Source organism: Hirundo rustica, chromosome 25, assembly GCF_015227805.2.
Source record: "Hirundo rustica isolate bHirRus1 chromosome 25, bHirRus1.pri.v3, whole genome shotgun sequence".
In the NCBI taxonomy this organism is placed as follows: Eukaryota; Metazoa; Chordata; class Aves; order Passeriformes; family Hirundinidae; genus Hirundo; species Hirundo rustica.
In genome coordinates, this window is record NC_053474.1 from 2,073,539 (window position 1) to 2,091,566 (window position 18,028).

General features: G+C 47.3%; 2 protein-coding genes across 4 annotated transcripts in view; both read right to left on the minus strand.

The window, feature by feature from the left end:
* Window positions 1–11: 11 nt before the first annotated feature.
* Window positions 12–14,093, minus strand: TEKT2 (tektin 2). 2 transcript variants are annotated; one of them, XM_040086316.1, is made up of 10 exons: window positions 13,991–14,093; window positions 4,849–5,020; window positions 4,346–4,471; window positions 3,501–3,706; window positions 2,869–3,012; window positions 2,282–2,396; window positions 1,832–1,939; window positions 1,325–1,468; window positions 1,042–1,121; window positions 12–368 (listed from the first exon to the last, which is right to left on the minus strand). In XM_040086316.1, the coding sequence occupies exons 1-10, from the start codon at window positions 14,047–14,049 to the stop codon at window positions 167–169; spliced, it is 1,356 nt and encodes a 451-aa protein (XP_039942250.1). In that variant the 5' UTR covers window positions 14,050–14,093; the 3' UTR covers window positions 12–166. The 2 variants fall into 2 exon arrangements, with proteins under 2 accessions (XP_039942250.1, XP_039942251.1); XM_040086317.1 differs by lacking the exon at window positions 13,991–14,093 and adding an exon at window positions 6,043–6,086.
* AGO3 (argonaute RISC catalytic component 3) overlaps window positions 6,481–18,028 on the minus strand; it is a 33,431-nt gene continuing 21,883 nt past the window's right edge. For both annotated transcript variants that reach the window (XM_040086313.1, XM_040086314.2), the window contains one exon: window positions 6,481–17,791. In XM_040086313.1, the coding sequence (XP_039942247.1) occupies window positions 17,683–17,791 (109 nt within the window). In that variant the 3' untranslated portion in view covers window positions 6,481–17,682. The remainder of the gene's footprint in view (window positions 17,792–18,028) is intronic.

Below are 18,028 nucleotides of genomic sequence, written 5' to 3' on the forward strand. Positions count from 1 at the left end.
TCGGAGCGCGGGAGGCTGTAAACATCATCCAAGGGCCAGACAGTTATAAAATAAACTGGGAGGAGAATTCCATTCTTCCCAAACGCGACGCAGATGTCGCTTGTCCTCGCTACGGAACTGAATCACCGGGAGTTTTCCTCCCCGCGCTTGCACAATTCCCGGCGCGCTAAGCCAGCTCCAGCTCACTGCTCCTCGGCAGGTTCCTGGTGCGGTTGACAGCGTCGACCTCTGGATCAAACTTCTCCACCGGGACCACGAGTTTTCTCCGGGTGTCCATGCACTTGTTGTCCAGTTGCAGAGAATTGGTTTTGTAGCCAATATCGGTCTGAATGCGGTGAAGTTGTCGGTAAAGAGCATCCAAGGCATCCCTGGGAATGAGCAGAAGGGACAGGAGTTGGGATCCAATGCTGCATTGCTTTCCAGGAACAGGTTCCCCAGGAATGGTCACAGCCCTAACCCTGCCAGAGCTCATGGAACATTTGGAAAATGCTCTCGAGCACAAGGTGGGATTGTTGGGGTGTCCTGTGCAGGGCCTGCAGTTGGTCTCAGTGATTCTTGCATGTCTCTCTCCAACTCAGGGTATTCCATGATTTTAAACTGGACAGGAAACACCCAACTTCCCACTTTCTGGCAGCATTTGGCCCTGTACAAAGAGCAGACTCATCAGATACTCATTGTTTTGGGCAGTGAATAGTGAGCCCACACGCTGCTCTGGGAGGGCAGCAAGAGATGAGCACCCGGGGAGCTGTCAGCCCACAGCAGCACTTCTGTTCCTTCCTTGTCACTCTCTTTTTTTGTCTCTTTTGGAACAGTCAGAGCCTGGATGAATTCAGAGTCAAGCAGAGGCCATGGGAGCCTTATTCCCCTCCCAGCACAGACCCCTGTGCCTGCACAGTGCCAAACACTGCTGCCCCTCATGAGCCCAAGCACCACGAGCACCCACAGGCAGGAGCTGGAGGTGTGCCCAGAGCAGGGACACCCAGAGCCACATGCCCTCAGGGCAGGCTGGGCACTGCTGTTCCTGCACAGCAGGACACTCACTGTGACTCCGTCCGCTTCTGCTGGAGCGCACGGATTGTCCCCTCCAGCTGCTGGACCTCGTCTGTCAGTCCGTACTGAGCCTGCAGGGAGGAGGGGACAGCACTTAACAGGGCTTTGACAAAGCCACAGCTCCCTCATTTCCCTCTCCCCCAGCTCTGACATTATTTCCTTGCTGTGCTATGTCACCGTAGCATCCATTGCTCAGCTGCTCCAAAGCTCATCCAGGTTTTTCAGAGCCCCCTTCCCAGTCAGTTCCCTGCAGGGATCACGCCAGGTGAGGTACCTGATCCCGGCAGAGCTCAATGTGGGGCCGGTATGTGCGCGTCTCCAGGCGGGTGTGAGCCACTTTCAGATCCAGTGTTCTCTTCTGGATGTCTTTCTCCAGCTGCCGGATCTCCTCCTCCATCTCAGCAATTTCCTCCAAGGTCTAAGGACAGACACGTGTTGTGAGGGACAGCCTGGGACACAGACTGGGAAACCGCCCCCATGTCTCTGGGAATTTTGCTAGATAGATTTTACTCAAGGGCTTCTGAACACTGAATCCTCTGCTTCCACATGGACCAGGATGGTGCAGCTGAGAAAAGGGGTGAAATAAAAAGGCTGAAACCTGGCAGTGCTGCCAAGCAGTGCCAGAGAAGCACTGGTGAGAGGTGGGAGACTGCTGGGATGTGTCACTGAAGAGCAAATGTGGAGACTACGCTCAGGCCTGGTCACTTTCCTTAAACAAACAGCCTTTGGGATTCCATTCCCAGCCAGGATTGTAGTTGATGACCAAACAAACAACACTTACGTTCTGCTCCTGCCATCTCAGCTCATTGAGGGCGGCTTCCATGTCTCTCATCCTCTTCCTCAGCGCAAACTCCGTAGCTATACGCTGAGCATCCAGCTCATTGTTGGTCTGAGGAGAGAAGAGCTCCAGTCACACACGGCTGCAAGGAGTCTGTGTCCTCACCCAAGCTGTGCCTGGAAGGTTGGGACAAGCCCAGGAGCAAAACCAGCTGGGTTTGGCTGCTGCCACACGCGTCCAGATCACACTCTCGCAGTAGCCCAAAGGCAGGGATCCATGGACAGGGATGTGTCCTCCAGATTGCTGAGACCGCTGCAAGCTTTGCAGCATAACAGAGCTCCTGCTTAAACCAGGAGGGCAGCTGTTCCCAGACGGATCCAGAGATGTGCCTGCCACTCTCCCACACCAGATCCTGCATGGCACAACAGATTCTGGGCCAAGGGAGCAGTTTACCTGGGCAATGGAAAGTGTGATTTTTCCTCGGAGATCAACGGAGGCTTTCATTTCTGCCTCTGCATGCTCCTTGTTGCAACGGCTGTTCTGTTCCCACTCACTAAGTGCAGTTGATCTGTGAACAAATCAGTTACAAAAATAAATTGAGTGTTTGCAAGACATTTTAAAGGAACCACCTGATGCAGGCCAGGATGGCAGCACAAAATGACTCTTGAAAGCTGGAGGTCACATCTTGCCTGATCTCCTCAGAGACTAAACTCCACCAAGCCCAACATCTGCTCCACCCAGGGACACATCCAAACCGTGGAAGGGAAGTGAAAATGAGCAGCAGGTCCCCCTGAACTGTGCCAGAGGTGACACCACACCTACAGCCAGGCAGGAGGGAGGCAGGGCACCTGGTCCCCGCTGGGTTTGTGGCGACAATTTAGCTATCTCCCAATAGTCTGTGGCTTCCCCATGCCGCAGCCAACTTCTGTTCTGAGCTCTCTCCAAAACGGCACCCACCAAGCCCGGACACAGCATGGAAAGAAAAAGCATCCCAGGGCTTGGGGCAGATTTGGCCACACAAGGACAGATTCTTTCCTTACCCGTCTGGGATCCGTGTTGGGTTGACCTTGAAGGAGATGTTGCCAGAGGTGGGATTGAAGGACATGCACTGCCGGTCGAGCTCCAACGCTTCCACCTTGTGCCGGTAGTCACAGCTCAGCTGCTGACGAGCTTCCTTTAAGAGGCTGCAGAGAGCCAGGCTGGAGTCAGCAGGGAGCAGGCCCAGGGCAGGGGCAGCTCACAATTCCCAAAGCCTTCAGCACCATGTCAGTCATCTTTGTGAAATGAAGGATGAGCTCCCACCCGCCCTGGGAACTGGGCCCGACCTGCCCAGCACTGCCTGCCTGGCTGCCCCGGGCTCTGCGCTGGTATTGCCCTGGAGAACAGAACTGTGAAGGATTCCCACAGAGTATCAGGGCCTGGGAGCTTCAACACCTCATAGCCACTGATTCCTAAACCAAGGCAGGCAGCACAAGAGATCTGGGACAAAATTTCCAAAGGGTGCTTGTGAAGTTACCCTTCCCTGCCAAACCCCACACCCTGAAAATCATCCAAGGTTTCTGTGCGGTTCCCTGCCTGCCTGACCGCCTCAGTGTGGCATTAGAGGCACAATTAAGTGTCTGGGGCCAAGCAAGGAGAGCAGAGTCCTCGACCAAAAGCTGTCGCTCCTCACCAGAGCTGTTTGAAGGCGTCATCCACTCGCTGCTGCAGCTCTTTCTTGGTTTTCTCAATCACCTTCACCTCTCTGAGTAGCTCCTCTTCCACAGGATCCCTCACCACATCAATGTCACGACGGCTCTCACGGAAAGTCAGGCACTCAATGGCAACATCCAGCCACAAGTTCTTTGCCTGGAGGGCATTTTCTGCTGCTTCCTTCACCTGGAAGAAGCAATCAACCAGGTGTGGGGGCGATCTTTTAGGGATGGGAGACAGAAAGGAAGGGGAACCCACCCATACCATCATTAAGAGGGACCCACACTGTCTTTGCAGTTCTGAAACCTTTTATCAAGTCTGGAATAAAAATTGCCAGAGCCAAACACCTTAGTCCTCTACACCTGCCATTTGCATTGGGAATCACACCTTGCTGGGGGTTAACAACTCCAGAAGCAGCAGCCTCTGAATTTAGAACTCACATTATCAGAGATCTCCCACTGCTATTCTCTATTTAAACGCAAACATTTTTGAAAGATGGTGTTAACATATTTCTTATTATCCTTCAGAGCTTTATAAAAAGTCCAAACAACAAAATCCACCCAGAAATCCAAACAGGAGCGTGCAATATACAGCTGCACGACATGGCTTGGCTCAGCCAAGAACATGGTGGTTTGTTTTCCAGGAAGTCATTCCACCAAGTATGGATCTCAGTATAAAATACACACACATATATAAATGTATTTAGTGAGAAGCCCCCCTTGAGCTCCAGATGGGCTTGCCCATTGCACAAGACAAGCCTCAATTATTTCACATCCCATGTTGAGAGTGTAAGTTCATTTCCAGCCATCTGCCTTCCCCACATACTTTGGTTAAGGCATCAATTTCCGAATCTATGTCTGTGAGGCATCTGGCCAGGGCCTCTCTCCATCTGTCCACACTGGCGATACGATCTTTGAGGTGGGTTCGGCTGTTGTGCTCATCCCATTTTGCCTGGAATTAGAGAGAAATGCCATTACTCTTTTTAAAATTGTAGTTGTGAAACTTGCTGGAGCCTTTCCCTGTTTTCAGGACTGACTGAGCCTCTCACAGGAATACAACACGTTGCCATTTGGAATCACAGTCATTTACACAAATGGAGAGCACAGAGAACAACATGAGTGGCAGTGAATGTGAGAGACACACTCGGGAATTTTGTGACAGTACAATATATCGTTGCAGGTGGGTTTACAGGGAGTAAATGTCCATATTTAGCATGTTCTGTAAAGCCCTTTATTCCCTCATCCATACACCCAAATCTAGGCACTCCCCAGCTCCTCAGCCCACTATCCTGACGAACCTGTGAGCAGCCCCCTTGCCAGAGGGCTCACCTGGTTGCCGGTTTCGTTGCGGAGAGCTCGTCCTTCCTGCCGGATATGATGGGAATTATAACGCTGCTGTTCGGCGTCGGCTGAGATGAGGAGGGAGTTGTTCTGCCAGTCCGGCAAGGTGAAGCGCTGGCCCGGCTTTACACTCAGCGAGGCCATCTCGCTCAACAGATGACTGAAAGGGAGTGGAAGATTTACATGTTTATTCATGGAAATACACCTGAAATGGAGCTGCAGCCAAAATCTACAGAGCTCTTCAGGAGAAAAGCAGCAGCAAGCTGCAACCTGGCCTAATGCAGACACATGTCCTTAAAATAGGGGAGCACAAGGGCAGGTGATGGGAGCCATCCTCTGCTCCAGACCAGGGGGAAAAATCCTATGCACCTGTCCCACCTGGGACAGGAATGGAACTGGGACAAGGAGTTGTGAACAGCACCAGCTTCCATGTGGTATTTACTGAGCTTGGACAAAAAAGGCTGAGGACATGACTGATTCTGTGACCCCACGGGACTGCAAGGCTTCGGAGGAACAGCAGAGTGTTTTGGCTCCTCCTTTTTTACCCAGCACATCCTGCACAACAGGCAGACACTGCAGACCTCACTCCAGAAGGTCCGAGGAGCTTCCAAGGGGGCTGCAGGTGCCCAAACCCACGGTCAGGAGCAGTTCTGGGATACCTGCGGGATATCCCATGTCTGCCCCAGCCCCCGCGGGCACAGGGCGCTGGGCCGGAGCTCCTCGAGCACAGCCACCGACACCAAGGGCTGACCGGGATGTGCAACCCAGGAATTCCTGAAGGGAAGGAAGCCCCGAGGGCGAGCACAAAGGGCCGCAGGGCACAGGGGCCCGGCCACAGGTGGAGGGGAAAGCGGGAAAGGCCTCAGCCGCCAGCTCGGAAGGGGCGAGGCCGCTTATGAGGGCACTCAGCTCCTCCGGACCCACCGAGCTCCCGACCCGCCTCAGGGCCGGGCCGGGGCCGCTCTCTCCCCTCACTGTTACCGACCGAGTCCCTCCCTCTCCACTCCCCTCTCCTGTTTTCCGGCTGATCCGCGCTGTGCCTTCGCTGCCCCTCACCGTTCCCGGCCGATCCCCGCTGTCTCCCCGCTGTCCCCTCACCGTTCCCGGCCGATCCCCGCTGTCTCCCCGCTGTCCCCTCACCGTTCCCGGCCGATCCCCGCTGTCTCCCCGCTGTCCCCTCACCGTTCCCGGCCGTTCCCCGCTCTCGCGCGGGGCCGTTGCCGGGCGGCCCCAGCGGCGGCTCTCGGTCGGGTGTCGGGGACAGGGACACCGCAAACCGCAGCAAAGCAGCGCCCAAATAATATTGGTTAAAAAACCCACGAAACGAGCCATAAAGCCAGAGGGAGCCGGGGATGTCCACTTGCAGAGCCCTTTCCCATTTCCACAGCAGCGATCCTGCCCCAAGACGGCTCTTGCTTTTTTGTGGTTTTTTTTTGTTTTTTTTTTGTTTTTTTTAATTTATTTAGTTAAACGGCATTAAAATACAAAAAAGACCGAAAGTAAGTGGTTTTCCGTCCTTGGATGTGTCTGATACCTCCCTCCACATCCCCCCACCTCCATCTGTTCCTTGCTTTGGAAATAAACCAAATTGAGGCAAGTATAAATAAAGTTTCACACCTGTGCGTTTCAAAAAAAATTTATTTTTCAAATGAATACAGTTCGTTTACAATACACTCAAGTTGATGGTATCTATAGCCAGCAGAGATCGATGACTGCTGTGTCCTATACACAGTCGTACAGAGGTTACAGATGCCTACGAGAGGGAAGGAACAGTGAAAGAAGTCGACATTTTACTGTGCTGGAAGGAAAGCAACTCTTGCAACAGGTAGAAAATTTTGGCAAGAACAATTTGTCCGGAAAGGGAGAAGGGGCAGAGGACACGGCTTCTGCTTAGCAAGTACATCTCAAACACCGACACGTTCCCTCCCACCCCGCACGGCTGCAGCCCACGGTACAAAGAGGCACACATGGTCAAGATGGTTAAGTAAAAATAAAGGCTTTTTACCAGTTTGTTTGCCATCCGTCTACAATCTATTTGTGCAACGTCTCAAGTCACAGCTCTACTTTACTCTTGAAACATTTCCCTTTTGCTTCAAAAGCCCCCAGGACCTTCACGGTGGGAACACATTCACGCTCCTGCCGAAGCAATGGGAGACCAAAACAGGGGAGCAGTCACCAGCATATGAGAAAGAGCAGACACATGGGAGGGGATCAATCCACTGGACTGGTTTATTAGAATTTTATTCAGAAAAAAATCCCAAACAGCATGATGTGTTTTGGAACAATTTAAACACGTGGCATTAAATACGCAAAATTTCTACGTGTGACATTGCTTCCAGCAAGTCTCCAAAACTAACACAGCTCGCTGGCCAGCGGTGTTTATAGCACACACGATGCCACCTGAGCCACCTTCTTCTGAAAATCCTTTAATAATTGCTCATAACCAAATGCTACCAATTCCTGTGAAAGCTCTGAAGGAGCACTGTCCTTGTCCATGATCGCACACCTCCAGCCAGGTGAACAGCCCAGCTTTTCCCCACCAAGCACCGTTTATCCACTATGAGGCTACCTGGGGAGCTGAACTGCTAATACCAAGGGAGGAGACAACAACAGGTGGGAAGGTCCTTACCCTGTGAGCCCAAAGTGTCACTGCTCCCCTATTACAGTGCCTGTAAAACCAACATTTCTCACCCACAACTCGCTCTGCCCGCCCCACTGCTGTGCTGCAGCTCACTTTTCACACCTGCCTGCAAACAGACACCAAACACAACGAGCTAGAAGCAGGTTTTTCTACAGGAAAACAACATGGAGTTGTCTCTAGGCGAGATTCAACACTGAAAACTGCAAAAATGAGAAGATTTCACTGAAAAACAGAAATCAAGTTCAAATAAAAGTACTACAGCCACAGGAGAGAAGTGATTGCACAAAAGCGAGTACCCAGAAGAAGCCATTCAGCACTGCAAAGTCGCCAGAAGCAAAACTCCATCTCTGGCATTCTTCCTCTCACCAAGTTTTGTTGGTGTTCAATTATCCTCACTACTTCAGGAGCAATACTCAAGCTTTCCCTCTGCTGGCACACCATCAGATTCCAAAACTTCCTACTAAAGTTCTTTAAATTCAGCATTGCTCCAGCGGGCATCACTTTGCTATTACATCTGAGTGGACACTACCTACCAAGACATGTATTTTCTATCAAAGAAACTGGTTTTGAAGATATTTAAGAGATTTGCAAGTGTAAGCAAAATGAAAGTTTATTCGTAACTATTTTAAAAGCTAACTTTTGCACACCTGTACTGAAATGGGTTGTGGATCTATGACTTATGGGCAAGCACGGCCCTAAACTCAACATACAGCCTTATTTTTGTGTTGCTAGAAAGTGTTATAGCATTAATTTTCCAACTGCCAGATGCATTTGAAAGACCTGTGTAATTCTCAGCAATGAAAAAAAAAGCAAAAACCACCTTTCATTTAAATAAACTTGCCCTCTGAGCATCTGTTTTACAACAAATGGGTTAAGTTTAAAGAAAGCAGGATGGCAAAAACACGGGACTGACCCCAAGGGGCTTCAGCCTCGGCAGAGCTGCAGTGGGATGGGAGGGAAGAGCTCCGGCTCCCAGCAGGGATGGGCTCCAAACTGGAGTCACTGGAAGATGCAAACGTGCAAGAAGTGCACGGGTTTGAATCACGAGGTTACCGCTGTCACGACATGGCTCACCCTCACGTCACCCAGTAACTCGCTCTGCTAAGGTGACGTGAATCATCACAAACATTTTCTGGATGAAAAATGAGGCAGAATCATTTCCCCCAGGTCAGAAAGGGAACCTGCTTCAGAGCCAGCTGGTTCCAGAGCTCCTGGCTGGACAACTTTGTCCCAAAACAACTTCAAATAGAACCTGTTGCAAAAGCTCTTCCATTTTGGTCTGAAAATCCACTTTTTCTAGCAGCTTAAAGCCCAAACTGGCATCTAAGCACAGAGGTGCCTATTTCTGCACAGTGCAGTGTCTACAATGGGGACCTGGTGTCAGAGGATGTGGGATTGTTCCTTTTTCCACACCCAAGTGACCGCACGATTCTGTTCCCAGACACTGCCACCCCCTGCTGCTGGTAAACTGCTTTCTGAACTTATCTGTGACGTTTAATCCTCACATTCCCACCGCGTCAGAGCTTTACACTGCTCCCTGACATTCAGTGGACAACATTCCCCATGCCCCTGCAACCTCCAAATGGGTGGAGAGAGGAGAGGCAATGGAGTGTATGGAAAGCTGCAGGAGCACAGTAAAGAGCGAGGACATCACTGGACAGGCAACATCCAAATAAAGGCAGAATTAAGGATTCTCTTGAGATAAACATATCAAGGTTAAATTTTATTAAAAAAAAATTGCAAGTCTACCAGGAAGTAGGTTTATTTGATGACATTACTCTCCAGAAACCACTTATTTTAAAAGCTTCTCCTCTCTGGGTAGTTCTAATTCACCAATAATTCAGGGCTTGCTTTGATTAAATAATTCAACACAAAACCAACTCTGACCAAGGACTTCGAGCTTTAAAAACAGTTCGAGAAAAATACTAACCACCTTACCAATGCAAATACAGGTTTTTCCAGCTCTATTCCTGGTCAGCAAAAGGCACATACTTGCTCTCAGTGAGTTCAAGTCCAACACAAACAGTTCAGGATACCCAAGCTCATGTCTGATGTCCTCATCAATGTCCCTGAAAGGTGTGAGCTGATCACAGCCCACCTGCCACCCACCCACCTCCTACCCAGTCCTTTGTTTCTACAGGCTTCTGTCACCATCCCAGCCTCACATCCACAGCTGATGTGTGCTCCACGCAGCCACAGCATCCCGGACACGGCTCATTCCACACGGGCAGTGGAGGGAGAGAGACTGCTCAGGGAATGGGGAGGTAGCTAAGAGCTGAGTAAGAGCAGGGCTACAGCAAAATGACCTCTACACCTGCCTGCTGCTGCTCCAGGGAGCCAGGCACACCTCCAGGCAGCCAGGAGTCTCTCAGGACATCTGTGTTTTACATATTGCTCACAAAACCCCTTGGGAAGGTGCTGTCTGAACCAGCGGATCCACTGGAAGCTGCATCTGTTCCACCCAGGGAAGGGATTCCAAGGTTTGGATAAAACCAGTTTGATTTCAGGGGGCAGCTGTCATAGGCACTGCCACCTGCTTGCAGCACGGTCCTGGAGAAGAAAAGGCATCCCTAAAAATATACAGGAACATGCTTTTCCCCTCATAGAGTAGTTTTTGAATTAGCAGTCACAGAATAACAAGAGTAGTCTGGGTTGAAAGGGATCCTTTAAAGCTCATCCAGACAAATCCCCCTGCTGTGACCTGGGACCTCTAGACCAGGCTGCTCCTGTCTGACCTGACACCTTGGATGTTTTCAGGGATGGGGCAGCCAATGTTTCATCACACACAGTGTAAAGAACTTCTTAAATCTAATTCAAACCAACCTCCCTCAGTTTAAAACCATCACCCCATATCCTGTGGCAACAGGCCCTCCCTAAAAGTTCACCCCCATCGTTCTCAGAGGCCTCTTCAAGTACTGAAAAGTACTGAAGGAAAACACCAGCTGTCAGATTTTGCTTCTTTTTTTATTTGCTACGGGAGGCAAAGGAGGCTCTGCTGCTTCTTCATTAGCATCAATATTCTGTTCTGATTTTCCTACTTGATAATTTTTTAAAGGAGTTTGAATAACTCCTACTGCGCTCTGTTACTTTGAGGCTGCCCTTTCAGCCTCTCCCACCTTTTCTCTTTCCCTTGTAGAGCTGTCCCAGCTGCCACAGGATCCCAATATCCCACAGGTTCTCCATCTCCTTGAGGAGCTCCACCCTGTCCACCTGCGGCTGATCCTTGTCGTGTTTTGGTTTGCTGTTTGTTTTTTTTTTTAATTTAAAGTATTTTAAGACTGTCTTTTTTTCAGTGGTTTGTTAGCTCTTATTTAATTTGGATACTTTAAACGATCATGCACCTTCCAATGACAGCAACAGAAACATTTCTACTGGAATTGAACCTCCCACGTAGCAGCTCATGGACACCAAGGCAAGAGATTTGTGTCCAATAGAAAACCGATTCATCAGGTGCAAGTTCATTCCTTCTGACAGAAAGAAGAGGCAGCAACTTCTAAATCTCAACAGGTTCAGTATGAGCTAAATGTAGAGAGAAACAAAGCAGCAGGTTGACAGGCAGGGGAGGAGATGGAGAGTATTGCTGCAAACAAGCTGATGGTGCAAGATTTTTGGCCCTTTTTAGTCTAAAAGGTAGAAACAGCTACTACTAAAAGGGTCAGGAGACACAGTTTTGGCTCAGAATTTAGACTGAAAAACGCTTTCTAAACCCCAGCCTAAGTAACATTGAGAAATTGGAAATATATAACAATTGAACATCATGGCAAGCTTAAATACCAACACAGTGGCATTGGGCACTGTAGTAAAAGACAAGAAAGTTGGTACAAGCTACAAGAGACATTGGATCATGTCTCGAACTTGAATCAGAAAAAATTACAGAGCAAAGAGAGTCAACTTGTGCCTGGGGAGCTGCAGCATCCCCTCAACAACGAGGTGTGGGCAACTCAGCAAGGGCACTGCCCAGTGCTGGGACTCTGAACCCCACGTATTTCACTGGTGATGTCCAGAAGCTCTGCTTACTCCTAGAAAAAAATCTGGACATGAACAGATTCCTGCAAAGAGACCACTTGGAATTACTCAGTGAGTTCTGCGGTTAAGCTCCTGATAGTCAAAAATATCCTGACATCAAGTTATTTCACATCTTGAATGCCCAACACTATAAACAGTAATAAAATGCACAAAATCATTTTAGTTGTAGAGAAACAAGGTACCAATGAAGCACTTGTCTATGGCGAGCGGGTTAATTGTCTCCTCTCAAACACGACTGGTTAAGCCAACTTTCTTTGGAGAAGAAAACTAAAACATTCAGAAACTTCTCCTGCCTAAAAATAAGTGTTAAAAGCAACACACAGAGCAGACACACAGATCTAGGAGCTGCACACAGACCACCAATAAATATACAGAAACACCACAACAAAGGACAAGGCTCATCATTAAAGAAAAGTCCCAGAACTGCTACTCAGACTGATACCAAAGGAAAGGGAAGTGTTTTTTGCAGGCATGTGCAAGCACATTACAGTGTCATCAAAGCACAACTTTGCTATTATTATTACTTTATGCAGCATTACAAGGTTACTGAGGTGCAGTGTTTAATAGTCTAGTCTACAGCTTTTCCTGACTGCAGGAACGCTCACCAAACTCACCACGGCGCCACTCCCTCCGCGGCATCGCCCAGCCACCAAGCTGCTCCCATCCAGAGCATCCAGCTCCCAGCCGGCAATCAGAAGACCCACTGATCATCCTGGACACACAGGAGCCGTGTGAGCACCAACCATCTCCCAGGCCATCCTTAAGACATCCTCCTAAGACACCCTTCAGTTCGTCTCCATCTTTGGGAACACGCTTCCCCCAAGAGAAGACATCCTTGGGGAGTTACGGATTCCTTTCGGCACCCAGCAGGTCCCCGTGGCTTCTCCCACGCCCCAAAACCTCCAGCCCCCTCAATATGAAGAGGTAAATCACATTGACCAAACCCAACCTAACCCCAGCCCACCAGCTGAATTTGGTGATCGCTCCTCAATGCCTCTTCCTCCAAAGGAAAACACCTTCCTGGTTATTCTTGGTCCTGACTCAGAGAAGCTGAGGTTTGAAAAGCACCTAAAAGGTACCATCAAACACTTGGCATTTTCAATAATTTATCTTAAATTTGCAGCCACGTACAACTGGAAAATAAAAATCTACAGCACCATCTTCTAAAAAGGCACTTTCTGAGGACTGTCTTGCTTTTAAAAAAAAAATAAAATAAAAGTCACTCCAAGTTTTAAACAGTGGAACTGCTTTGTTTGAAAAGGACCCTATGGTAACAACCCGTGTCAGGTGAGGGGGTACCTCAGACAGGATGTGAAAGGCCAGGGCACGTGGGATGGAAAGTGGATGGAGTCTCCCCGACACCCTCATTCCTGCCAAACCAATGCTCTGATATTTTCCCTCGCACGCCTCTCCCTTACGATTCCTTCCCCTCCATATGCGCCTTTGTCTACTCAGGGGATGACAATTTGGGTTTTAGTGTCACGGAGATCAGGATTTTTAAGATTCTGCTCGGGAGGTAAAGATGTAGGATCCTGTATCCATCTTGCTCATCCCTCAACTACTGAAAAGTACAAAATCTTCTACCAGCAGAAAGCATCAATGAGCTCAAGCTCTAACCACGACATTTTACAAAAACAAGGAGTGAATTGGCTAAGTGAAGTTTGATTTCAACACGTGCCAAACCGAAAATGATACTCTGAACAAACAGCATCAACCTAAAGTACCATCTTTGGGTAGAAAAGACAGACAGAAATCTTTCCCTTTGACACCCCTATGGAATTTTTCACTAGATCCAATCAATCTGCCAGTAGCAGCCACACAGAAACTCCACAGCACTGAAAGGGACAGAGCATCTGCCCGGCCTGACCGGAGACCACGATGGCCATTTAGAAACAACCACCTCTGAAAACTGAATTTACAGGTCCAACATACATAATCTGAGCTTTTGATTCCTTGGTTATAAAAGTGCTTTGAGTAAGGTTCTAACCCATCAGTTCACAAAACAGAGAAAATACCAAAAGTGGACAAGATATGAAGAAGGTGTAAGAAAAGGGGAAGGAAAAAAAAAAAAAAGGCCTCAAGCTTGAGCTTGGAATTTCACCAGAGTGAACTTTAAGACTAGTAGAAAACCAGTACTTGTAGCTGGAATTTTTACAGCAGACTACATGGTATCTCATGTTGAGCATTTTATAGGACAAGTATTTCTACATGAAGAAGTGAAAATCGTTTAGGACCAAGAGCATCTTGAAATAATTTGACTGACAACTTCCAGAAACCCATTTTACTCCTGAAAACCATTTCTGCGGCCAAACTCCCAAAAGAACACCGGAATGAATCCTATAAAAATAACTTTTGGACACGTGTAACCAGATGACACATGGAACAGTGACACAGCGATCCTGAGTCAAATGGCCACGGCTCAAATCCCTAGAAAAGGGGGGGAAAAAAAAAAAAGCGACTTACAGCGGAGTCACTCCTCCTGTTGGCAAATGTCGCGAGTTTAACGCCTCAACCACAAACATTCTGGGATTCTCTCCAGCTCTGGATCTAGCAGTGGCCAGGTGGGAGGTTTGGGCAGGGCTGGCTGGGTGAGGAGGGGCTCGGTGATACCCTGGGGCTGCCCCCACCACGGGAGCACTCAGTGGCACTTGTTCAGCACAAGTGAGGTCTCGGTGCAGTGTCTGAGGAGACGGGAACTGCTTTTCTCCACAGGCAGAAACCCGAGGCCGGTGTCTGCAAAGCAAGAAGAGCCATCAGCCTGTGCCCATAATCCCTCTTTGGACAATCCACAGCCAGCTCCCGGCCGGAGAGGAGGGGGGATCTGCTGTGCCACTCAAGATTTCCTCAAACAGCACATAAAATTTGAGATTTTTTTTTTTTTCTTTTTTTTTTTTTCAAGGAGAGCAGGTACAAAAATAAAAGAAATCCATATACTCTGAAAATATACCGGAAACTGCCACCACAGATGAGGTACCATTTATCCCGACCCCCCACCCCCAAACTGCAAACATCAAAATATATATGTTTTTAAACAAAAGAAGAATATCTGGCTATTTAATCTCAGTTAAAATGACAGCACCCTTTGTTACACTTGATATTTCACACCATTAATTCTCTTTTGAAAAAAAAAAAACCAAACCAAGATATCTAACTAACCTTGATTCCTTGCTTTTCTCCTCATTCCTTAGTGCAGTAATTGTCCATCTCCATTTAAATAAATATAGCAGCTACAGCATCATAAATGTGTGGCCCTCACAACGTCAGTAACTTGATATCGTAATACAAAGAAGTATCGGCACTTGACGTAGATATTTGCAAAACCAAGAAGAGAGATTAAAACTTCCAAATACTCTTCACATGAAAACCAGGTACAATGTTACCTTGACAACTGAAGTCACTTTGCCAATGAAGTTTGTTTAGTTTTTGGTGAAAGTATTGAGCAAAAAAAAAAAAAAAAAAAAAGCTTCTCAAATCCGAGTCACCGAGCGTGGGCAGGATGAGAAGCGGCTTTGAAAGGAGAGTTAGAAGGCTTTGTAAAAAGGAATTTTCAGCTAAATGCCAGAAGTCCACAAGAACTCTTTGTAAAATAGGTATTTTTTTGTTGGTGTTTTTTTTTTTTTTTTTTAAAGAAAAAAAAAGTTCTCTGTTTCAAAAGAAATTTCTGTATAAAGCTTAAGCTGAACCTTTTACGAACGGCACTGCTACTTCGAGAGCTTTAGGAGAAAAGTGTCAGGTCACAGACTGGGAAAAACATCTGAGAGACTCGCTGAGAAACCACCTCGCTCCAAGGACTCTGCCTCACCCCACTCCCTGCACCAGGGACAGGGCACTCTGAGCTGGGACCCCCTGGCTCCGGGGGTCCCCAACACCTCGGCGTCTGCTGAGCCCCCCCCAAGCCACCCCCCACCACTGTTTCCAGTGCAATTTTAGCTTTGCCAAGTTAGCCTTTTTCATTATTTTCCTTGATTTTTGAGAGATAAAGTAGGTATCTACACCAGCTGTTAGTAAAGCTCCTGCAGACAGCGTTGTGAACAGCGCAACGGACATTTCCATACAATATACAAAACGCACAAAATACAGTACTTGGTTTTTCTGGCAGGAAAAAAAAGAAGGGGGTTCATGCCTGGTGAAGCAGAATGGGCTCAGATTTTAGGCTCAAAATACAGTATATTGGCAAACAGCGGATTTGGTGAGAACGAGGAGAGAAGCTACTCAGACCAACCAGGTTTTCATGTGAGAGCAGGTGGAGGTCGGGAGGGCTGGGATCACAGCAATGCCCATACAAACAGCTGCAGTAAATATACTATGAACCAGTGCAAATAAAAACAGTCAAAAATGCAGTTCACGAGTTTACAAAGTGCAAAACTCCCCAGTCCCCTCGCTGAATAAACGCTCGTCTCTGACATCTTAAACATTGGTTTTAAAGTGGAATGAAAGAGTCCCATTGGTTTGTTTCACATTTCGGTGATTTAACATGTTAGAACTGTCCCAGCCCTCTTTATTTGCAAAGTGAAATGAAGTTACCAATAACTTAATTTTAAAAGGAAAGTCGCTATCAAAGAGGAAAAAAGCCTAAAAACTTTTATTAATTCCAGACATTTTACTGATGTCAAATAGGTTTAACTAAGCATGTAAAAACTGAGATCTTAATACAAAACCCTGTCCATTTAATTCAAATATGCTCCACATTTCAAAGCCAAAAATAAGGCCAATTCCTTTGTTAAATCAAAAGACTGCAGCGACAAGTAAAGCTTGCAGAAGTCTAGAAGCAATTTTTGTATATATTTTTTTTTTGATTTAAAAAAGGAAAATTCAAGATTCCTTCTGACTATAAAACTTTCCTTTCAAAATTAAGGCTTTTACTTTGTCCTTTTAAAATCCTGGAGGTGTCCATTCTCCCACGGTCCGTGGTACAGACACTGCTTCAGTACAGCTCAATGGACACAGTTTTTCTTTAGAATGCTTATTGCACTAAAAGATAGCAAAACAAGTTGTCAGTTTCTTTTTTTTTTAAAAATAAACATGATTACATTTCTAAAAAATAAAAGTTGATGTTGACCATATGTTCTGTAATAATTAAATTAAAGCATTATTATTACTCTAATAAATATAAAAGAAACAAAAGGAAGCTAAACTTCAAACACACATACATATGAGTCACATTAAGGTGTGAGAGGCAGCAAGTAAAAGTAGCAGGTTTCTTTTTTTTTTTTTTTTTTCCCAAAAAGACCTTAGCTCTAAAGTTTCAGTTCTGATGGTTACTGTATGTCATCCCAGAAAACCTGGGACATCAGATCTCACGTGAAGCTTCAACAGATTTGACTTGCCAGATAGGAAAAAATTGAAACTTTTGGACTAGGTAAAACAGCAGCTTTAGTAAATTCCCCCAGGGAGCAAGAAGAGTTGGGTCACTACTGCCTGCACATGAACCACGAGCTTCTTGGATTGCTTTTGAAAGGGAACTCTTGGAGCTGAGAACTCCAAAGCTGTGAGAAAAGACACAAAGGCAGCTGTTGGCTAAATTAGGTTCAAATTATTGGATTAGTGTGCAAAACATCTCCCCCCCTCACTGTTTCCTAGCTAGTGCTGTACATTCCAATGCACTTGGATATGTTCACATTCGAATGCTCCATGGCAAATACTGAAAGATTCCTCAATGCACGGGGGTTAAAAACTTATTTTCTTTTTTGCACACTTCCCTCCTCCAAACAATCGCTGTGATTGTTCCTAAAAGGTGGTTTGTTTTTTTCGTTTTAAATTACACAATAGATTTTAGTTTATTATTACTATTTTTTTTTTTTTTGCAACAATAGTTGTGCTGCCGAGCAACTTGAGGTAAAGGCAGAAGAGGGTTAAACTACGAGAAATAATAATTAAAAAAAAAAAAAAAAACAACCAATGACGGCGGTGCTTCCCACGGGAGCCCGCCCCAAAAAAGCAGTTGGCTGGTTTCATATTGCATAATAGTGCTGTGTTCCTGGATGAAGTAAACAATCTTCCTCGTGTCAATTTAAGGGTGAGCCTCTCGCCCCTGCACAGCGTCAGCTCCAGCACGATGGGAGGCACAGCCCCTAAACCAACCCCCTGGAAACATACATTGTATGTGGCTTAAGTTCTCAGTTCTGCTCTCGGTGAGTGTCTCCCGGGTCATTGACTTAAGCGAAGTACATCGTGCGTAAGGTGTCTTGGTGAATCTGTACAGCCTTCGCCAGGGCCTGCGGGTCTCGCCCGTTGCTCTGTCCTGACACGTGGCTCCCTTCAGCACTGCAGGGAACGAGGGAGAGACAGGCAGGGCTGTAAATTGTATTAATTCGGATCAAAAAGCTGCTTCCGCATCTCAGAATCGCTGAGGTTGGAGACGACCTCTAAGATCGAGTCCAACCCGTGACTGATCCCAACCTCGTCACCCAGCCCCTGAGCACCATGTCCAGTTGTTCCTGAGCACCTGCAAGGATGGGGACTCCACCACCTCCCTGGGCAGCCCTTCCACGGCCTGACCAC